Raw genomic sequence first — 22,458 nt, 5'->3', positions numbered from 1 at the left:
AACGTTGTATCAGTATTTTAATCAGGGCACTTGTATCTTGAGCTTTTATATTATATTTGGTTGAGACTATACCTGTTGTGTGCAGTAGAAAAGTTCTTTTTAATAAATATATAAATGAATAATGCATAATTCGCAGTAAATGATGTTTTACTGGCAGAAACCTTTTCAAAACCTATGAAAATCCCAAAAGTACATGGATATAACACACAAGTTTCACTAGAATCATTCCAATACCGACCTGTTAGCGAAATATGTCAAGTTTTTTAAATTTCTTGTCTTACCAGATGATGTGCCTTTGGCTACAGGGTGGGGAAGCAAAATTTACAATGAACATTTAGTTGTTTTTTTCTCAGCAGACACTACGTCAATTGTTTTGAAACCAAACATATATTGATGTCATAATCATACCTCACACTATTATCCATACCTTTTCAGAAACTTTTGCCCATATGAGTAATCAGGAAAGCAAACGTCAAAGAGTGTGTGATTTGCTGAATGCACTCGTCACACCAAAGGAGATTTCAAAAATAGTTGGAGTGTCCATAAAGACTGTTTATAATGGAAAGAAGAGAATGACTATGAGCAAAACTATTACCAGAAAGTCTGGAAGATACTATTAAAGAAGAATGGGAGAAGTTTGAGGAACACTTTGCGCAAGTTTCAGGAAGTGTGTGAAGGCAGTTATTGAGAAAGAAGGAGGACACATAGAATAAAAACATTTTCTATTATGTACATTTTCTTGTGGCAAATAAATTCTCATGACTTTCAATAAACTAATTGGTCATACACTGTCTTTCAATCCCTGCCTCAAAATATTGTAAATTTTGCTTCCCCACCCTGTATACTGACTTTTAAGACCCTGATTACAGTGTGTTCATTCCACAGCATCTCTGTTGGATTCAGGTGTGTTCAATAAAGGCATGAAATATTAGAATTGTTTGCGTGGTATTAGGTTAAGCCCATTGTGTTTGCCTGCACATGTGATTTAGATGCAGATCAGATCACATTTTATGACCAATTCATGCAAAAAAGTAGAAAATTTCAAAGGGTTCACTTACTTTTTCTTGCCGTTAGTGGTTTTCTTTGGGTTGACAGTCGGGATGTATTATATATAAACGACATGAAAATTTCATATCATGTTATTGTGACCAAAATTATCACGATTATCATTATTATCGCAGTATTATTGAAATTGTGCTCAAAATGTTCAAAAAGTACTAATACACACACTGAAATAATGTAACCAAGTTGTATTTTGAAAAAAAAAAAAAAAACAACAACAACCAAAAAAACCAAATAAAATAATTGGCACAATGTACCTTCTGTTGCAGAAACATTCAAATATTAACCCTTAGTGGTCTGAGCCTATTTTGTCGGTTTTTCAGTACTTTTGGTTTTGCCTTTATATACTATATAAACAAATGTTTACTATACCCATGTTTGGGATCTGTTTTTTCAGCACAACTTCATCTATATCATCTGTCTATTATTTTTTTTACTTTAACCTACTATATCTACATAAAAGGCCAGAAAACACAAAAAACATATAAAATCCAATTTGAAAAATGTATATAATTTATTGCATAAATAACACACAGATGCTTAATGAACCTTTTCAAAGACTTTAAAAGTGAATATTGGTTCCAAATATTAGGTATATACAATTAAAATTGTAATAAATTAAAACCATACTCAAATATTTGGCATAAAAGCAGATCTTTACATAGGCGTTTTCTCCGGAAAAATTCAGTAATCAAACACGGTTATCATGATAATTAGAATTTAAACAGTAATACTAACCGTCTGCATTTTACCACAGTTTATCGTTATACCGGTAATCCTTACATCCCTATCTGAAAGTGAAGAATTTTCCTGACTGATTTCTGTCTGCTTATTTATTTCTCTTACAGAATTTCATCTACAGTCGCAGAAAAAATTATTAGACCATCAAAAGTCTTTAAAAACAATGGTTATAGAATCCAGTACTAACTCCTGTGTGTATCATGTGACTAAAACAGACAGAAAAGAAAGCATGGAATGTCTAAAAGCACTGTTTTTGTCAGTACAATGCCATAGATATTGATGGAAGAACTGATATGATTTTGGTTATTATCAAGAAAACATGGAAAATGGATCGATATCAGCTCTGAAATTAAACTCTTATGAACTATTTTTGTTGTTATCATTATATTTGTCCAAACAAATGTACCTTTTTTCCATGACTGTACAGTGTTTTAAAGTTGTGTACATTACATTTGTGAGATAAACAAAGATGCAACTGTTAATCCACATGTCCACCATTATCTAATATAAGACTAATATATCCTGTGGATATCAATGTTCTTTTTTCATATATCAGCCAATGTATCAGTTATCGGCCAATTGGGGATGTAATGATATGAAAATTTCATATCATGGTTATTGTGACCAAAATGATCACAGTTCTCATTATTATCGCGATAATATTGAAATAGTGCTCAAAATGTTCAAAAAGTACTAATACACACACTGAAATAATTTAACCAAGTTATATTTAAAAAAAAAAAATAATAATAATAAAACAAAATAATTGGCACAATGTACCTTCTGTTGCAGAAACATTCAAATATTAACCCTTAGTGGTCTGAGCCTATTTTGGCTGTTTTTCAGTACTTTTGATTTTGCCTTTATATACTATATAAACAAATGTTTACTATACCCATGTTTTGTTTTGTTTTCAGCTCAACTTCATCTATCTCATCTGTCTATTATTTTTTCACTTTAACCTACTATAAAAACATGAAAGGCCAAAAAAAATATAAAATCCGATTTAAAAAATGTATATACTTGTGATAAATGACACAAAGATGCTTAATGAACCTTTTCAAAGACTTTAAAAGTGAATATTGGTTCCAAATATTAGGTATAGAAAATTTATCAAAATTTGATATACAGAATATATCAAATATATCAAAATTGTAATAAATTAAAACTATACTCAAATATTTGACGTAAAAGCAGATCTTTACATAGGCGTTTTTTCCCCTAAAAGTGCAGTAATCAAACACGGTTATCATGATAATTAGAATTTAAAACGTAATACTAACCGTCTGCAATTTTACCGCGGTTTATCGTTATACCGGTAATCATTACATCCCTACGGCCAGTATATCGGATATCAGCTTTTTTTAGCCCCCAATATTGGTATCGGCCCCAAAAATAAATAAGGTCTTAAATTAAACTCTTATGAGCTATTGTTGTTGTTATCATTATATTTGTCCAAACAAATGTACCTTTAGTTGTAAAATGAACAAGAAATTGAAGAAAACAAGGGGTGGTCTAATAATTTTTTCCACTACTGTATCAATCATGTCACTCACAGAAATGACAGGTTGTGAGGATGCAAATTTAAGGCGTCCAGAATAGATGCGTGTCGTAACCCCCCCCACACACACACACACACACACACTTACCCACCCGATTCACCTGCTGTGCACCTTGACCTTATTATGACTGGGACTGTACCTACAAGAGATCATTTTCTTTTTTATGAGGGAGTGTTAGCGGTTTGGAGATGTGAATGAGGTGAGGAGGTCATCTTCGCTTCTCCTCCTGCCTGCCTGTTCTTGTCTGTCTTCCTCCTCCTCCTCCTCGTCATCTCTGGACCTCCCACTGGTTTGGACCTCAGGCTTGAGCTTTTCACTCTACCTTCCTTTCACCGCCTTTTATTTTATTTTTTTTTCTCCTAATGTCTAACAGTACCTCCCTCGCAGTTTTCGTCCTTGTGACCTTGCACCGGCTGAGGCAAACCCACTGTGGAGCTGCGAGCCTGCAGGCTATGATTGTGTGCATGTGTTTATATTTTTCACACACTTGGGCGAGACTTTCCGTCGAGTATCGGTGTGTGCACGGATGGGTTTGTGTGAGATTTAACACACTGAAAGTAGGGTAGGTCAAACAAAGGGTGTGACAAAAGTTAACTGAAAGCGTACTAGGAGAGGCACTTGCAAATCTGGAGCGAAAACAGCGGAATGCAAATGTAGGTGGAGTAAAGAATAAAGAAACAGAATCAAGTTGTCATGGAGAAAAGCAACTGACACAACTTCCCTGGTGACAGTGTGTTTGCGTGCAGGTGTCAAATGTCCAACAACTGTGAAGTAGTTAAGAAACGCTCTTCTGCCAGCTTCAGCGAACAGCATCCTACACTGTTGCCCGGGCAACATGTCATTAAGTGCCGTCATTTGCAGCAACTTAATTACAAAGTATAGGTGCTTCATCCACACAGATGAGGGTGGGGGGGCGGGGGGTGGAAACTGGATTTATTTATTTATTTTATGGTATGGAAGTAAATCTGTAACATCAGATTTTGAATTATAAAAGCCATTGAATTTGTAGCACTGAATTTTTTTGCTCTGATATTAAGTATCTGAATTTTTTGTCTCTTCATTTAACTATGTTCATAAATTTAGAATAAAAAAACTTCAGATGCAAAAAATTCCAAAGCAAAAAATTCAAATGCAAAAAATTCAAAAGCAAAAAATTCAGGTGCAAAAAATTCAAAAGCAAAAAATGCAGGTGCAAAAACATTTAGATGCAAAAAAATCAGATACAAAAAATTCAAAAGCAAAAAATTCAGGTGCAAAAAATTCAAAAGCAAAAAATGCAGGTGCAAAAACATTTAGATGCAAAAAAATCAGATACAAAAAATTCAAAAGCAAAAAATTCAGGTGCAAAAAAATTTAGATGCAAAAAAATCAGATGCAACAAATTCAAAAGCAAAAAATTCAGGTGCAAAAAAATTTAGATGCAAAAAAATCAGATGCAAAAAATTCAAAAGCAAAAAATTCAGGTGCAAAAAAATTTAGATGCAAAAAAATCAGATGCAAAAAATGCAAAAGCAAAAAATTCAGGTGCAAAAAAATTTTGATGCAAAAAATTCAAAAGCAAAAGATTCAGGTGCAAAAAAATTTAGATGCAAAAAATCAGATGCAAAAAATTCAAAAGCAAAAAATTCAGGTGCAAAAAAATTTAGATGCAAAAAAATCTGATGCAAAAAATTCAAAAGCAAAAAATTCAGGTCACACATCTGCACTGACCGTCTTCCTGCATCGGTGTCACAACCTAATGTAACTCAATTGGCTGGCTGTTGGTTCGACTTGTGATTGAATCAATTGCTTATCTTTGGTGTCTTGGATGTGGGATCTGAATTTTTTGTCTGAACTTTTTGCATCTGAATTTTTTTGTTTTTGAATTTTTTGCTTTTGAATTTTTTGCATCTGAAGTTTTTTTATTCTAAATTTATGAACATTGTTAAATTAAGAGACAAAAAATTCAGATGCCCGCGACCCGGCCCCAGATAAGCGGTGGATAATGGATGGATGGATGGAAAAATTCAGATACTTAATTTCAGCGCAAAAAAAATTCAGATACTTAATTTCAGTGCAAAAAAAAAAAAAATTCAGATACTTAATTTCAGTACAAAAAAAATGTGGATACTTAATTAATAAAATAACACCAAAGACATACAGATCCTTTATAATAATAATAATAATAATAATAATAATAATAATAATAATAATAATAATAATAATAAATAATAAATAATAATAATTTTAAAAAAATAGATAAATAAAAAAAAACAGCGACACAAAACAACACATCTCTGCTAACGGCCAAGTCATGTACATCCATAGATGCAATTTCTGTTTTTAATACATTTGAGTTGAAATACAGTACATTACAAGTACTAGAATTATGTACTCATTAAGGTCAGAGAAGTGTCCGGTGGGCTTCGGAACAGGATGAGACCACCGCCACCACCACCAAAGTTGTGAACATAGCAACGAGGAAGATGCAGTATGGCTATCTTTAGCTTTGTTTAACAATGACATGACACAATGTCTCCACAGATATCGACCCACTTTCCACCCTGCATGAAACACAGGACACACACACACACACACACACACAGACAAGCACAAGTAAAAATCTGTTCATTTTTAAGAAACTGAATATCAAGTAGGGATGCAAATTATCGATTAATCCGTTAATCGTTAATTGGTCGACCTTATCCAGGGGGGTCAAACTCATTTTAGTTCAGTTCCACATTCGCCCCAATTTGATCTCCAGTGGGCCAGACCAGTAAAATAATAACAGTGAAAAAAGTAAAATTATATTATGATCAGGTTTACATCTACAAAGTTTCCTTAAAAATCTGAACAACATGAACAACTTAAATTGTCTTAAGAAAAACAAGTGCAATTTCAACAATATTCTGCCTCGGTTTTTCAGTTTATCATTTACACATGTGCATTACAGCTTACATTACAATTACAAATACACAAAACATTTAGCATCAGGCAGAATATTTGTAAAATTGCATTTACTTTTCTTAAGACATTTCCGTTTGTTCATATTTGTTCAGGTTTTTCACATTTTTTGTTTGGTAATGTAAACATTGTCATGTAATTTTACTTTTTTACACACATAAAAAAGAGAGAAAATTCAGGGTTGTCATTATTTATAGGTTATTATGATAATATTTTACTGATCTGACCCACTTGAAATCTAATTGGACTGTATGTGTCTGTATGTGGAACCTGAATTAAAATCATTTTGACACCATTGATTGTTAATATCTTCAGTGTAATTTTTTTGCATTTCACAAATCCATCCCGCGGGCCGGATTGGACCCTTTGACGAGCTGGATTTGGCCCCCGGGCCGCATGTTTGACACCTGTGACCTTATCGATGGATTAATTGATAAGCTGCAGTTTTCCTGAGAACCTGAATTTCTCTTTCAATAGGGTCTATAAGAATAAAAACTAAATATTGTTTATATACTTCATGAAAAAAGCATGTCATATTCTTAATGACTGATTTATTGTACCGTTGAATACAGTACAGGCACTGACATTTATGGAGTAGAAGTAAATAGATTCAACAGATAAATTCAATAAAATAACTGGATCTGAAGAGGTGCAGTTTAGAAGAAATGGGCATTTCTGACTTTGCATCACTGACACAATGGTGCTAGATTTCAGCAGAGATCCAGTCTGTGTTTGGTTCCACCATGTCCCTAAAGCCATTCTAACTCATCAACGCCATGATCGGGTTTGATGACCGGCTATCCCAGCCAACTTCAGCGATGAGGCCTAGTTTGGGCAGTGGCACCCCCTACTGTTGATACCACAAATCCCGCTGTGGAAAAGGGCAATTAACTGACAATTAATAATTTAATCGAACAAATTCTTATCAACAGTTAATTTCTGAAAATAATGCAAAATGCAGAAATTGTGATTCTTCGTCTGGAGAGCTTTAAGCAACAATCAGTCTAATGCAACCTGTTTGCTTCTTGTAGTGTTTTGGATGGATGGATGGATGGATGGATGGATGGATGGATGGATGGATGGATGGATGGATGGATGGATGGATGGATGGATAGATAGATAGATAGATAGATAGATAGATAGATAGATAGATAGATAGATAGATAGATAGATAGATAGATAGATAGATAGATAGATAGATAGATAGATAGATAGATAGATAGATAGATGTTTTATGTCTTTTATTCTTCTAGTAACACTTTTTTATGGCACCTAGGACAATTGCACTTTTTTATTTCATTGTACCTGCACAGTGGCAATAAATACATTCTATTCTATTCTATTCTATTCTATTCTATTCTATTCTATTCTATTCTATTCTATTCTATTCTATATTATTCTATTTTATTTTATTCTAATTCTATTTTATTCTGTTCTATACTATTATATTCTATTGTATTTTATTTTATTCTATTCTGTTTTATTCTATTCTACATATTCTATTCTATATTATTCTGTTCTATTTTATTCTATTCTATACTATTCTATTCTATTTTATTCTATTCTATTCTATACTATTCTATTCTATTTTATTCTATTCTATACTATTCTATTCTGTACTATTCCATTTTATTCTATTCTATTCTATTCTATTCTATTCTATTCTATTCTATTCTATTCTATTCTATACTGTTCTGTTCTGTTCTATTCTATTCTATTCTATTCTATTCTATTCTATTCTATTCTGTTCTGTTCTGTTCTGTTCTGTTCTGTTCTGTTCTGTTCTATTCTATTCTATTCTATTTTATTCTAGTCTGTTCTTTTCTATTCTATAGATAGATAGATATGACTATTTATTTAGTGGAGTTTTTTTTTTTCCATATATGGTGTTATTAGATCCAATTACATAGAACTTTATTGATCACTTATCAATATCTATATATATAAATGATTACAATTGCTCATAATATTGAAAGAAATCAATATATATATATATATATATATATTTTTTTTTTTTTTTTTTTTTTTTTTTTTACCCATGTTGCCCAGCTCTGTATAAAAGTGTCTTTCACATTAGCCCCAGTGATAGACTTCCACGTTCCTATTTCACATGTTGCAGGGCTGTTGCATGTTCACCGCTTCCATTGATATTCAGAGCGTTCAGATGGCGGCCTGTTTTTCTGAGCTCCACCGTGCACAGACCCACATACGTGCACCTAACACACGTGCACAGGTAGGCCGTGCACAGTCAGACAGCTGGTGTGGGAATATGGGCTAAGATAGATTCTTCGTCTCCATCGACAGGTGACAGAACGTCAATGTGAGGGCGTGCAGCTGTCGCCCACTTACCCCCCGCCCCCCCTCCCATACGTGTGTGCGTTGGCCAGTCTGTGCGTGTGCGATAACAGCAGTTTGTGCAGCACACAACGTTACACATGTAGGTGCGAATGATGGTGGGGTTTTATCACACAATGTCATCTCCTGGCGCTTCATTAGAGCTCAGCTAAAGAAGAGACGAGGCCACATCGCCAATCACCATCCAGTGTGTGTGTATGTGTGTGTGTGTGTGTGTCTTCATGCTGTATTGTGTTTTAGTCTGTATTCCCACACACCATCAGCAATCACTGTCACACTACCGAACAAGCTACAGTGCGTCCACATACTCATCAATAGCAACACAATGTGTGCGTTTTGGAGTGTGTGTGTGTGTGTGTGTGTGTGTGTGTGTGCACATGTTGGTGTGAGCGTGGCCATGACCTTCCCCTTGTATAGACTACAGCTAAATGAGAAATGATTTTCTGCCTTACCACTCCCTTAACCTCCACCCTGGACAAACCTCACACATCATTATATTTCAATTATTTATATTTCACAGAAATCACAGCCGTTTATCTCGCTTCTTTAAATAAAAAAGTGAGAACGTGATCAAACAAATCAGCACAATTAACCAATGAAATTCACAGATGTATCTAAACTAGGGATGCACATTATCGATTAATTCATTAATCGTTAGTTTATTAGCGATTAATTGATAAGCGGTGATTTTCCTGTGAACCTGAATTCTTCTTTCGATAGAGTCTATAACAGGGGTGTCAAACTCATGTTAGTTCAGGGGCCACATTAAGCCAAATTTGATCTGCAGTGGGCCGAACCAGTAAAATAATAACATAATAATATATAAATAATGTCAACTCCAAACTTTCCTCCATGTTTTAGAGCAAAAAAAGTAAAATTATGCAATGAAAATGATTACATTTACAAACTATCCTTTAAAACACAGGTGTCAAACATGCGGCCCGGGGGCCAAAACCGGCCCGCCATAGGCTCCAATCCGGCCCGCAGGATGAATTTGCAAAGTGCAAGTTAGGGCATCAAACTTAAAAATAATATCCAAATAACCTATAAATAATGACAACACCAATTTTTCTCTTTGATTTAGTGCAAAAAACATTAAATTATTAAAATATTTACATTTACAAACTATCCTGTAACAATAAAATGTGAATAACCTGAACAAATATGAACAACCTGAAATGCCTAAAGAAAATTAAGTGCAATTTTTATCAATATTTTGCCTTTTATTAAATGTTTTGTGCCTTTGTAGATCTGGTCTGTAAGGCAAATGTATAAATGATAAGTTGAGGCATAATATTGATAAAATTGTACTTATATTTCTTAACAAATGACATTTTTTTCAGGTTATTCACATCCTTTTCAGTTGGATAGTTTGTAAATGTAAATATTGGCATAACTGAATGTTATTTTTTTCACTAAAACAATTTGGAGTTGTCATTATTTATAGGCTATCATGCTATTATTTTACTGGTTGGCCCACTTAAGATTAAATTGGGCTGAATGTGGCCCCTGGAAGAAAATGAGTTTGACACCCCTGCTTTAAAACAATGTGTCCAACATGAACAAACTGAAAATTCTTAAGAAAACTAAGTGCAGTTTTAACGATATTATGTCTGTTTATCATTTATACATGTAAATTATAATGTACAGGTCATAGTGGATCTACAAATACACAAAACATTTAATAACATACAGAATATTGTTAAAATTACACTTCAGACATTTCAAAATGTTCATATTTGTTCAGGTTATTCATGTTTTTGTGAAATGATAGTTTGTTTTAGTGTAAATACAGTAAAATGGCATGAAAATGTTTACATTTACAAAGGGAAAAATGTGGAGTTGTGAGTATTTATAGGTTATTATGATATTATTTGACTGATCTGACCCACTGCAGATTAAATTGGTCTGAATGTGGAACCTGAACTAAAATGATTCAGATCTTCAGTATAATTTTTGCATTTCACAAATTCATCCCAGGGGCCACACTGGACCCTTTGGCAGGCCAGATTTAGCCCCCGGGCCACATGTTTGACACCTGTGGTCTATAAGAATAAAAGTTAATAAATATTGTTAATATACTTCATGAAAAAAGCATGTCATATTTCTTAACGATTGATTTATTGTACCATTGGATACAGTGCAGGCAATGACATGTATGGAGTAGAACTAAATACATTTCTATTTATTTATTTGCACATCATAAAACACCAAGAGAACATTCAAAAAACAACATTCAAACAAGTAACATCATTGTGCAGGAGAAGTTAGGAGCCAAAAAACACTTATATGAATACCTCCCTGGAAATGAACAATACACAAGAAAAAAAAAAAGAATTAAAAATACAATATAACTGAAATAATAAACTAAAGCAAAAACAATAAAAATGCAAATCACATTACAAATCATCAAATACAAATCAAATGATATACAACCTTACATTTTTATCATGAATTAGAGTCCTTTTCAGATGCTTTTTAAACAACGATAAAGATCAGGTCGTAGATTATTCCACAGATTTGATTCACGATATTCTGCAGAGAAATTCAATAAAATCAAATAAATGGATCTGAAGAGGGGCAGTTTAGAAGAAATGGGCATCTGTGACTTTGTATCACTTTTTTGACACAATGGAGCGAGATTTCAGTATTGGCGAGAATCTGGTGATACAATACATATCACAATACTAGGATCACGATACGATATATCGCGATATATCACGATACTGTTAACAAGGCAATATTTTTTGGTTGTTTTGTTTCTTTTTTTTAAATGATTATTTCTTGGAAAATGGAATTACACCAGAAATATGCACTAAAAATACACAAATTTATATTTCATCAGAATAGGATCCGATGCTATATCACAAAACTTTTGTCTATAAAAACTCAAAATACAGGATTGGGATAACTACACTCAAAAAAATAATTAAGCCAAAAATGTTGACTTTATGTATTTCAATTACATGTAAATTTTCCATGTAATTTTATTACTTAAGTTTAGTGTAAAGAGTTGCATTTAATACACTGTTTTTTCTATCATATTGAGTCAATATGAATAAATGAAATACCTTCAGTCAGATTTGCTTTAGTTAATGCAAACTTCTACATAAACTGTGTTTGACTGTGACGCTCAGCCTTTTTATGTGATCTAGTAAATAAAGATTACTTTATTTGTTTAGATTCACTTTATACTAAGCATATTCACATTATGTTTGACTTTTTCGGATAAATAAACTTTAAATTTTATATATTTCAGTTACATTTTACTTTAAAATATTACTTCATGTTTATTAGAGTCCTGAATGTCCTTTGCAATGGACAGCATTTTTTAAGTGAAACTGTCACACTTTTGTCCCCTACAGAGGACAAAAATGCATTGCAGGGTCTCAGGAGAATAAAAAAGTTTTTAAATACAAATTGTTACTAGACTGAAATGAACAGTTTTGTTTTGTTTGTTCTTTTAAACAAAAGTTGCTTGTTTTTTTTCTTTTTTGTTTGTTTGTTTGTTTGTTTGTTTGTTTGTTTTTTGCATATTATCTCCATGCAGGTATGTTAAAATATGAGAAAACATCAGATTAGCCATATTAAAAAATGTTTTTATGTCATAGTTTTCACACAGTATGTCAGTAAATCCATGTTTCTTTACTTCAGAAATTAAACGCATGGTGTTCAGCTGAGTGGACATTTTTGTAATGCCATGAAAAATGCATTCATAAAAAAAAAAAAAAAAATCAATCACATTGATTTTTTTATGCCTAAAGAGGAATAAAAACACTCAGGAAAAACAAAAAACCTTGATTAAGGTTCTCATAATTCATGTGTGAAAGGGTTAAATACAGCAAGTGAATGAGGCTGTGGGTGAAATCTGACACAACGGAGGAGGAAAAAGTCTCTGTCTCTTTGGTAAACCTGAAACTTTGAGTCTCGGTCCATCTGTGCATAGAAGAACATGCAAACACACACACACACACACACACAAAGGCATCCATGTGCTAGTAGTCACAAACTGTCCAAACGTAGAAAGGCGGTGCACATGCAAACATGGAAGAACAGACGGATGCACAGACACATGTTGTCTGTTGGGGTGTGTGTCTCTCACGTACGAACACACAAAGAACCAGCTGTGTGGTGGAAGCAGGTGTCACTCTCAGCTCATTACCCCTGGCAGGGTTGATCAGGCTGTTTGGAGAGCAATGAGACACACCTCACTGGAGAGATAGAGGGATGAGGGGGCAAGAGGAGGAGGGGGGGTGGGTGGGGGGGAGTGACAGCCTCTTGCTTTTAGAGATAGAAGGATTGAGAGGGGCTGTGCAAGGAGGAGTGTGTGACAGGAGGGAGATAGGAGTAAGGATGGGGATGGGGATGGATAAGGATTTAGCGATTCTGATTCCATTATAGATATTAGTTATTGATTAGATTTTCTTATTGATTCTCATTGGATTAAAGAATAAATTATAAAACAAATGGCTTTGTTTGCTTTTACTCTTTAATGTCAAATATGTACTGATGTTTGGGAATGGATTGGAACAAAACTCGGATGGATGGATGGATGGATGGATGGATGGATGGATGGATGGACATTTATTGGATGGATGGATGGATGGATGGATTGATGAATGCATGGACGGATGGATGGATGGACGATGGATGGATGGATGGATGCATGGATGGATGGATGGACGATGGACGGACAGATGGACGGATGGATGGATGGATGGATGGATGAATATTTGTTGGATGGATGGATGGATGGATGGATGATGGACAGACGGACAGATGGATGGATGGACGGAGGGATGGATGGATGGATGGATGGATGGATGGACATTTGTTGGATGGATGGATGGATGGATGGATGATGGACAGACGGACAGATGGATGGATGGTTGAATGGATGGATGGACATTTGTTTGGGTGGATGGATGGACGGACATTTGTTGGATGGATGGATGGATGGATGGATGGACGGATGGACATTTGTTTGGGTGGATGGATGGACGGATGAATGGATGGATGGATGGATGGATGGATGGATGGACATTTGTTGGATTGAAGGAATGGACGGACGGACGGACAGACGGACATTTTTTTGAATGGATGGATGGATGGATGGATGGATGGATGGAGCAAAATACAGAAATGACGTGATGATGTTGTGGAACCAATAAGCTGAATGATTCTAAGGAGTTGAACTACCATGAACCGATTCTTTTACATGAACCGATTCTTGATTCAAATCCTTATATAAAAGGGTAAAAAAAAAAATAATAGAAGACAAGAGGAGAAGTTTGGGGGGTGGAGTATTGGATGAATATTGAGGGAAAGGGAGGAGTAGGGAAATAAAATGGAGTGGAAGGTAAAGCGATTGTGGAAAATCAGATGAAAATAGAGAAATAATTGGATGAGTTTAGTATTGAACCATCAGCTGTGCAGTGGACAGGTGCACAGTGACATGATGGAACAGACAGCTGACCCACACTGTCCTTTTATGTCCAAGCCCTTTCCTCAGTTGTTGGAGTACTGAGACGTAATTACAGAAATGTTCTTATGCTTTCATTGGGCGGTTCACTTTACTTATGTAATCTTGCTAAAGTATTTGTGTTTCTTGCTGTGATTTTGTTCGATCAAAGTAGATCTTTTCATGCACGAGAATTAGTCTTTTCGCAAAGAGTCGGAATTTTTATCCTGTGTGTGAATGGGTGTAAATGTGTTCCTGATTGACCTGTTTTGACATAAATCTGGAAAAATCTATGAATGCTATGTAAGTGTTATATAAAACTGCACCTACATTTATAATTTAGGATTAATTTGTAAGATATGTAAACAGTCTGTGATGCATTTACTGTGCATCAGGGGTCTCAAACTCATTTTCTTTCAGCCTGATTTGATCTCAAATGGGCCGGACCAGTAAAATAATAACATAATAACCTATAAATAATGACAACTCCAGATTTTTGTTTGTTTTAGCGCAAAAAAAAAAAAAACTTTCATGCATTGATTATGAGAACCTTAGATTTTTTTCTTGAGTGTTTTTATTCCTCCATAGGCATGAAAAAAAACAATGTGATCAAGTTTTTTTTTTTGTTTTTTTTTTTCATGGAGTTACAAAAATGTCCATGCATTTAATTTTTTGAAGTAAAGAAACGTGTTTAAAACCCAATATCAGAAATTGATATTAAAACAATAAAATAAAATTTGATGTTTTCTCACATTTTAACATATTCTATTGCTAATTATTACTCTTTTCATGGAGATAATATGCAAAAAAAAAAAAAAAAAAAAAAATCATTTTTTTCTAACAAATAACAATTGATTTACACTGAAACATGTTAGTGCAGAACAGATTTATCAAGAACAGCAAAGTTACAGTAATGGTATGAACTACAGTGTATGGGATGAAGCATAAGCGTCCACTGTGTTGGCTGATATGGAAATAAAACAACAAAACTCATGAATATATAAGAGAACAGCTGGAGAAGAACTGTCCGCTGGAGTGACCACTATGCATGAAAGGGTTAAACTGTGAAAATACTTACTTTTATAAACTATCCAAACAAAAAAGATGAGAATAACCTGAAAAAACTGAAATTTCTTAAGAAAAATAAGTGTAATTTTAACAATATTATACCTCGGCTTATCATTTCTACATGTGCATTATGGATCAGATCTACCAAGACACTAAACACTGAGGAACAGGCAGAAAATAGTTAAAATTGTGCTGAATTTTCTTTAGACATTTCAGGTTGTTCATATTTGTTCAGGTTATTCACATTTTATTGTTACAGGATAGTTTGTAAATGTAAATATTTTCATAATGTCATGTTATTTTTTGCACTAAAAAAAGACGAAAATTTGAAGTTGTCATTATTTATAGGCCTAACTTAATATTATTTTCGCAACAAACCGAGAAGAAAATCTGGATTTGTTATTTTTTGTAGGTTATGTTGTTATTTTACTGTAGATCAGGGCTCTCAAACTCATTTTCTTGCTGGTTCCACATTCAGCCCAGTTTGATCTTAAATGGGCCGGACCTGTAAAATAATAACATAATAACCTATAAATAATGACAACTCCAGATTTTTGTCTTTGTTTTAGTGCAAAAAACCTCATTAAATTATGAAAATACTTACTTTTATAAACTATCCAAACAAAAAAGATGAGAATAACCTGAAAAAACTGAAATTTCTTAAGGAAAATAAGTGTAATTTTAATAATATTATACCTCGACTTTTCATTTCTCCACGTGCATTATGGATTGGATCTACAAAGACACTAAACACTGAGTAACAGGCAAAAAAGAGTTAAAATTGTGCTTAATTTTCATAAGATATTTCAGGTTGTTCATATTTGTTCAGGTTATTCACATTTAATTGTTACAGGATAGTTTGTAAATGTAAATATTTTCATAATTTCATGTTATTTTTTGCACTAAAAAAAGACAAAAATTTGAAGTGGTCATTATTTATAGGCCTAACATAATATTATTTTCGCAACAAACCGAGAAGAAAATCTGAAGTCATTATTTTTTTTAGGTTATTATGCTATTGTTTATTGTTTACTGTTTATTATTCATTCGCATGTATACAAGACAATAAAACATAATAATAATAATAATAACAATAAAAGATATGCCGGGGAAGCCAAAAACCAAAGTGGTTTATCGTGGGCCTCCCCAAAAACTTAAAATAAATAAAGTATTTGCAATGTCTAGTAATGATATACAATCATAAGCAAACAAAATTAACTAAATGAAGGAAGTAAGTCAAAAACAAGTATAACAAAGAAACTATATACATGGTGAGCAGTGCAGGTGGAAATAAATAAGAATCGACAAAACTATGAAACGAAATTCAGAATAAAACTAATAAGTTATCTAACTAAGAAAAATTATTTTACTATATTATTTTTTATTTATCATTTTACTGTAGATCATATTGGTCTGTATGTGGAACCTGAACTAACATGAGTTCGACAGCTTTGATTGTGGAATTTTTGCACTTTGCAAATTTATCCCATGGACCAGATTGGAACCTTTGGCGGGCCACATTTGGCCCCTGGGCCACATGTTTGACACCTGTGCTGTACATATTCCTCTCCTCACAGACACATATTCCTCATGTTGTTATTGTAAACGCCCTGTTTTTGTTGATGCCCCTGAACTCACCGCTCATGGTTTGTGTGTATTGTCTCTGCAGGTACGACTACAAGGAGATGCTCCACAACTCCACCTTCTGTCTGGTGCCCCGCGGCAGACGACTGGGCTCCTTTCGCTTCCTGGAGGCGCTGCAGGTAAACCGGCAACACAAAAATACAAGCATTAACCCATGAGAAAGCGCTGTATATGCAGCAGATTCATGCACACGGGTAGGGGTGTGAGAAAATATCGGTTCTGCAATCTCACGATGTTTCATTTCATGATAGTGTATCGATATTAAAAAGTACTGTATTGATATTTGTAGGTGTTTATTCAAATGCTGACATGGCGAGGGGTCATTTCTAGGGGTGTAAGAAGATATCGGTTCTGCAGTATATCGCGATATTTCATTTCACAATACTGTATTGATATTAAAAAGTATTGTATCTATATTTTTAGGTGTTTATTCAAATGCTGACATGGCGAGGGGTCATTTGTAGGGGTGTAAGAAAATGTTGGTTCTGCAATATATCGCGATATTTCATTTCAAAATACTGTATTGATATTAAAAAGTACTGTATTGATATTTTTAGGTATTTATTCAAATGCTGCTATGGTGAGGGGTCATTTCTAGGGGTGTAAGAAAATTTTGGTTCCGCAATATATCGCGATATTTCATTTCACAATACTGTATTGATAATAACAAGTACTGTATTGATATTTTTAGGTGTTTATTCAAATGCTGGCATGGCGAGGGGTCATTTCTAGGGGTGTAAGAAAATGTTGGTTCTGCAATATATCGCGATATTTCCTTTCACAATACTGTATTGATATTAAAAAGTACTGTATTGATATTTTTAGGTACATGTATCCAAATGCTGGCATGGTGAGGGGTCATTTCTAGGGGTGTAAGAAGATAGCGGTTCTGCAATATATTGTGATATTTCATTTCACAATACTGTATCGATATTAAAGATTACTGTATTGATATTTTTAGGTATTTATTCAAATGCTGGCATGGCGAGGGGTCATTTCTAGCGGTGTAAGAAAATAGCAGTTCTTCAGTATATCACAATATTTCGTTTCAGGATAATGTATCGATATTAAAAAGTACTGTATTGATATTTTTAGGTGCATGTATTCAAATGCTGGCATGGTGAGGGGTCATTTCTAGGGGTGTAAGAAAATATCAGTTCTGCAATATATCGCGATACTTCATTTCACAATACTGTATCGATATGAAAGATTACTGTATTGATATTTTTAGGTATTTATTCAGATGCTGGCATAGCAAGGCTTCATTTCTAGGGGTGTAAGAAAGTATCGGTTCTGCAATATATCGCAATATTTAATTTCAAAATACTGTACCGATATTAAAATGTACTGTATCATTATTTTTGGTATTTATTCAAATGCAGATATTGTGGAGTTTTTTTTTGTATGTTTTGTTTATATTTTATTTAGTATTATTTAACACTCTTTTATTAAATAATGTTAGTTCCTTTGTCGGGATTGCACAAAAATAATGTTATGATGTTAGTTATGAACGAACAGAATATGAACTTTTATACAGGATCTTAAACTGTCTTTTCTATAAAATATAATTTAAGTTTGAACACAGGAACATTTTGTGATATAACATTAGATCCTGTTGTGAGCAAATAAAAACGTGTTAGTATTTGTGCAGATTTCTGGTGTAATTCAATTCTTCAAGGAAATAATCATTAAAAAAAAAGAAACAAACAAAAAATTGCCTTTTTAACAGTATCAGGATATATCATGATATATCCTGATATATCGTATCATGATCCTAGTATGGTTATTTGTATCGTATTGCCAGTTTCTTGCCAATACACACAATTACACCCAAGCTTCGTAACAGAGAAGAAAACCCCCCACACTCAACCCCCAACCATGCATTTGTTTTAATTGTGCCTCCTCTAGCTTTAAAGGATCACTAAATCATTACTACCTTATTTTCAGACTAATTGCATAATAAATACAAGCAAACGAGGCCATCATTGAGTAGATTATCTGCCTCATCTTGCCTCTGAGCTGCCTTTTACCTTCTAATGCAGGAGTGAATTTAGCAGACGAACTGCTGCTGTGTCCAAGTAGTGGACGGCGAAATGATCATAGAACAGCTGGAGAACTCTTAACGTCACTGGTTTTGTTTTGAGTATTCGCCAGACATGAAGGTACCGTCGCCAAATTTTCCATATAGTCATTTTTCACATAATTTAGTAAAGATACAGTACCGTGCTGTACTTTAATGCAGGAGTGTCAAACATGCAGCCTGGGGGCCAAATGCAGCCAGCCAAAGGTTCCAATCCGGCCTCTGGGATGAATTTGCAAAGTGCAAAAATTCCACAGTCTTGAATTAAATTAAGCAAAAAAAAAAAAAAAAAAAAAAAAGCTTCAATTAAGTAAAAAAAATCTTGAATTAAGCCAAAAAAAAATCTTAAATTTAGCAAAAAATCTTGAATTAAGCATCTGTCATCTGTCGTCTGCCGTTGTCTGTCGTCATCTGTTGTCTGCCATTGTCTTTCATTGTCTGTCGTCTGTCTTTGTCTGTCGTCGTCTGTCATTGTCTGTCATTGTCTGTCATCTGCCATTGTCTTTCGTCTGTCGCTGTCTGTCGTCCTGTCATCTGTTGTCATCTGTCGTCATCTGTCGTCTGCCGTTGTCTGTCGTCTGTTGTCGTCTGTCGTCATCTGTTGTCTGCCGTTGTCTGTCATCTGCCGTTGTCTGTCGTCTGTTGTCATCTGTCGTCGTCTGCCATTGTCTGTCATTGTCTGTCGTCTGCCATTGTCTGTCGTCATCTGTCGTCATCTGTCGTCTGCCGTTGTCTGTCGTCTGTTGTCATCTGTCGTCATCTGTCATCGCCTGTCATCTGCCATTGTCTGTCGTTGTCTGTCATCTGCCATTGTCTTTCGTCTGTCGCTGTCTGTCGTCTGCTGTCGTCTGTCATTGTCTGCCGTCTGTCATCTGCCGTTGTCTGTCGTCTATTGTCATCTGTTGTCATCTCCCATTGTCTGTCGTTGTCTGTCGTCTGCCATCGTCTGTCGTCATCTGTCGTCTCCCGTTGTCTGTTGTCGTCTGTCGTCATCTGTCATCTGCCGTTGTCTGTCGTCTGTTGTCATCTGTCGTCGTCTGCCATCGTCTGTCATTGTCCGTCGTCTGCCATCGTCTGTCATCTGTTTTCATCTGTCGTTATCTGTCATCGTCTGTCATCTGCCATTGTCTGTCGTCATCTGTCGTCGTCTGTCGTCATCTGTTGTCTGCCGTTGTCTGTTGTCTGTCATCGTCTGTCATCTGCCGTCGTCTGTCGTTGTCTGTTGTCTGCCGTTGTCTGTCATCTGCCGTCGTCTGTCGTTGTCCGTTACAAAAATTTCAATCGTCGTCTTCTCCGAAACTACAATTCCGATTGACTTCAAACTCAGTATACAGCTTCTTTATGATGATGTCAATAAAAGTTAGTGAAATTATTTGGATCCCGCACTGATTCTGGATTTGGTGCGGCTTTGAAAAATTTCCCCATTGTAAGAGATAGTGCTGGTAAGCTAAAGTGCTGGTAAGCTACAGGGCCATTTGTCCAATTTTTTCAGATTTGGATAGTTTATAGAAGTAAGTATTTTCAGAATTTAATGGGGGGGTTTTGCACTAAAACAAAGACAAAAATCTGGAGTTGCCATTATTTATAGGTTATTCTGTTATTATTTTACTGGTCCGGCCCACTGGAGATCAAATTGGGCTGAATGTGGCCCCTGAAAGAAAAACAGTTTGAGAGCCCTGCTTTAATGGTTTAGTACAAACTATGTACAACAGTAAAAAGAAAAATTTCAGGGAAAAAATAGCTTGTACAAACCAAAGCGGTACCATTTAATATGACCTCCCTTTGCACTTAACGTGTCTTTAAAACTGCTGTTCAAATAATATGACATTTATTGCATTTTCTGACGTTTTATACCAGGTTTCATTCAACACATATCAGATGTTTCTAACTGTTTGTGCTGCTTCTTGTCACGAGGTCAGAGGTCACAATAAATAATGGCTTTAACCTTTAGAACCCATTTAAGTCAACTTTTTGTGTGTCTTTTAAGGCTGTGCACATATTTTCTTATATATGAAAAAAGGGAATGAGAAATAAAAATGTACGCTTATGTCAACCCTGCAAAAACAAACCTAAGACTTTTGCACATTACTGTATATAATGTCCATATTGAAAGGTAGCAGATCTGTTTTATTTTTTTGTTATATTTTTGCCAAAATGACTTCAAATGTTTGATTTCAACCATGGTCATATTCTCTTAGGATTAGTCTAAAAGAGGCAGAAATAGAAATCTTTATTTTTTTATTATTTCTTTTGTAGTTTTATGCAGCAGACATCTTTTCCCCCTAGTAAAATATTCTAGTTTTTCCTTTAGTCTGAAAAAGACCACATTCTTTCTAAGCTGTTCACATTACAAATGAAACCGAATATTCCCTTTTACACACAGCCACACTTACTTACTTTATACATAGGCGACTACATTTTGCTTCTTTGCAACAAATTAGAATTTCTTCAAGGTTTTCCATTGGTTTTTTTCAGCCAAGCTCTTGAAAATGTTGAATCGAGGTATGTGAGCGCATTCAAATAACTGTCCATATCCCAGTATCGCATAGTTAAAATAGGCGAGTTTTTCCCTTTTTACTAGAAAATATGGCTTTTCTTTTGGCTGCACACTACAAAAATCAAAGTCTTACCAAATGTATTTTTCTCATTTCTTGTCAAAATATCTCATCACACTTAGGCCCAATCCCGATTCACCCCTTAGCCCTACCCCCTACCCCTACCCCTTGGGACACTACCCCTTAAAACAGAGCTGCAAGGAGTAGGGGTTGAAACATTCTCCTATGAAAGTAATTCAAGAAATCTTACCAAGATAATTTTCACTTGTTCCATTGACAGATATTTTTGCTTGAATTAAGCAAAACAAAAAAACTTGAATGAAGCTAAAATTCTGCCAATAGAATATGTAAAAATTATCTTGTAAGATTTCTTGAAATAAGATTTTCCGGATCAATTGTCTAAAAATAAGTTCTTATATCTCCCTGAAAAGTTTCTCTTTAGGCGATTATGTCATATTTTAAGTGTGATGAGATATTTGGACTAGAAATGAGAAAAATACACTAGGTAAGATTTGGATTTTTTGCAGTGTGTGCATCTCTGCTTCAGCCCTGGTAACTGTTAGCTATTGTCACAAACTGTGGTAAAAAGCACTGTCGTCTTTTCAGATGCACATTAAGAATGTGTTGTATACATGTCTAAAAAAGAAAGCCCCAAAACCTGAATAATGCATGTCTTGATACATTTGGGATTTGACATGACCACATTTCCATCACTGTCCTGTTCTGATTCCTAGTGTAGTATTAGTGTGCATGTACAGATAGTCAGTAATAATACACCTGTGCTTCCTAACCATGTACATTCATCCAGATTCAGTGGAAATTCAATAAGATTGGAGGTTAAACATGCACTTTAACACATGACCATAATAATCCGTCAAGTAAATTTCAGCCTTCCGCACTCATCTCCGGATAATAGATCTCCGTTTGCCTCCACTTTACTCCTACCTCTTGAAACGTACTCACCGTGCATCTCTTTTCCTCTCTTTT

The 22,458-nt window shown here is 34.5% G+C and overlaps 1 protein-coding gene across 1 annotated transcript in view; it reads left to right on the top strand.

Moving 5' to 3' along the window:
- Positions 1-22,458, top strand: part of ext1b (exostosin glycosyltransferase 1b) — a 382,194-nt gene that overhangs the window by 257,973 nt on the left and 101,763 nt on the right. The window contains exon 2 of the mRNA XM_030147124.1: positions 16,862-16,955. Coding sequence (XP_030002984.1) covers positions 16,862-16,955 — 94 coding nt within the window. The remainder of the gene's footprint in view (positions 1-16,861; positions 16,956-22,458) is intronic.

The sequence above is a fragment of the Sphaeramia orbicularis genome, chromosome 11 (assembly GCF_902148855.1).
Source record: "Sphaeramia orbicularis chromosome 11, fSphaOr1.1, whole genome shotgun sequence".
Classification (NCBI taxonomy): Eukaryota; Metazoa; Chordata; class Actinopteri; order Kurtiformes; family Apogonidae; genus Sphaeramia; species Sphaeramia orbicularis.
The sequence above is the reverse complement of the archived record's forward strand: the minus strand, read 5'-3'. Positions and strand labels throughout refer to the sequence as shown.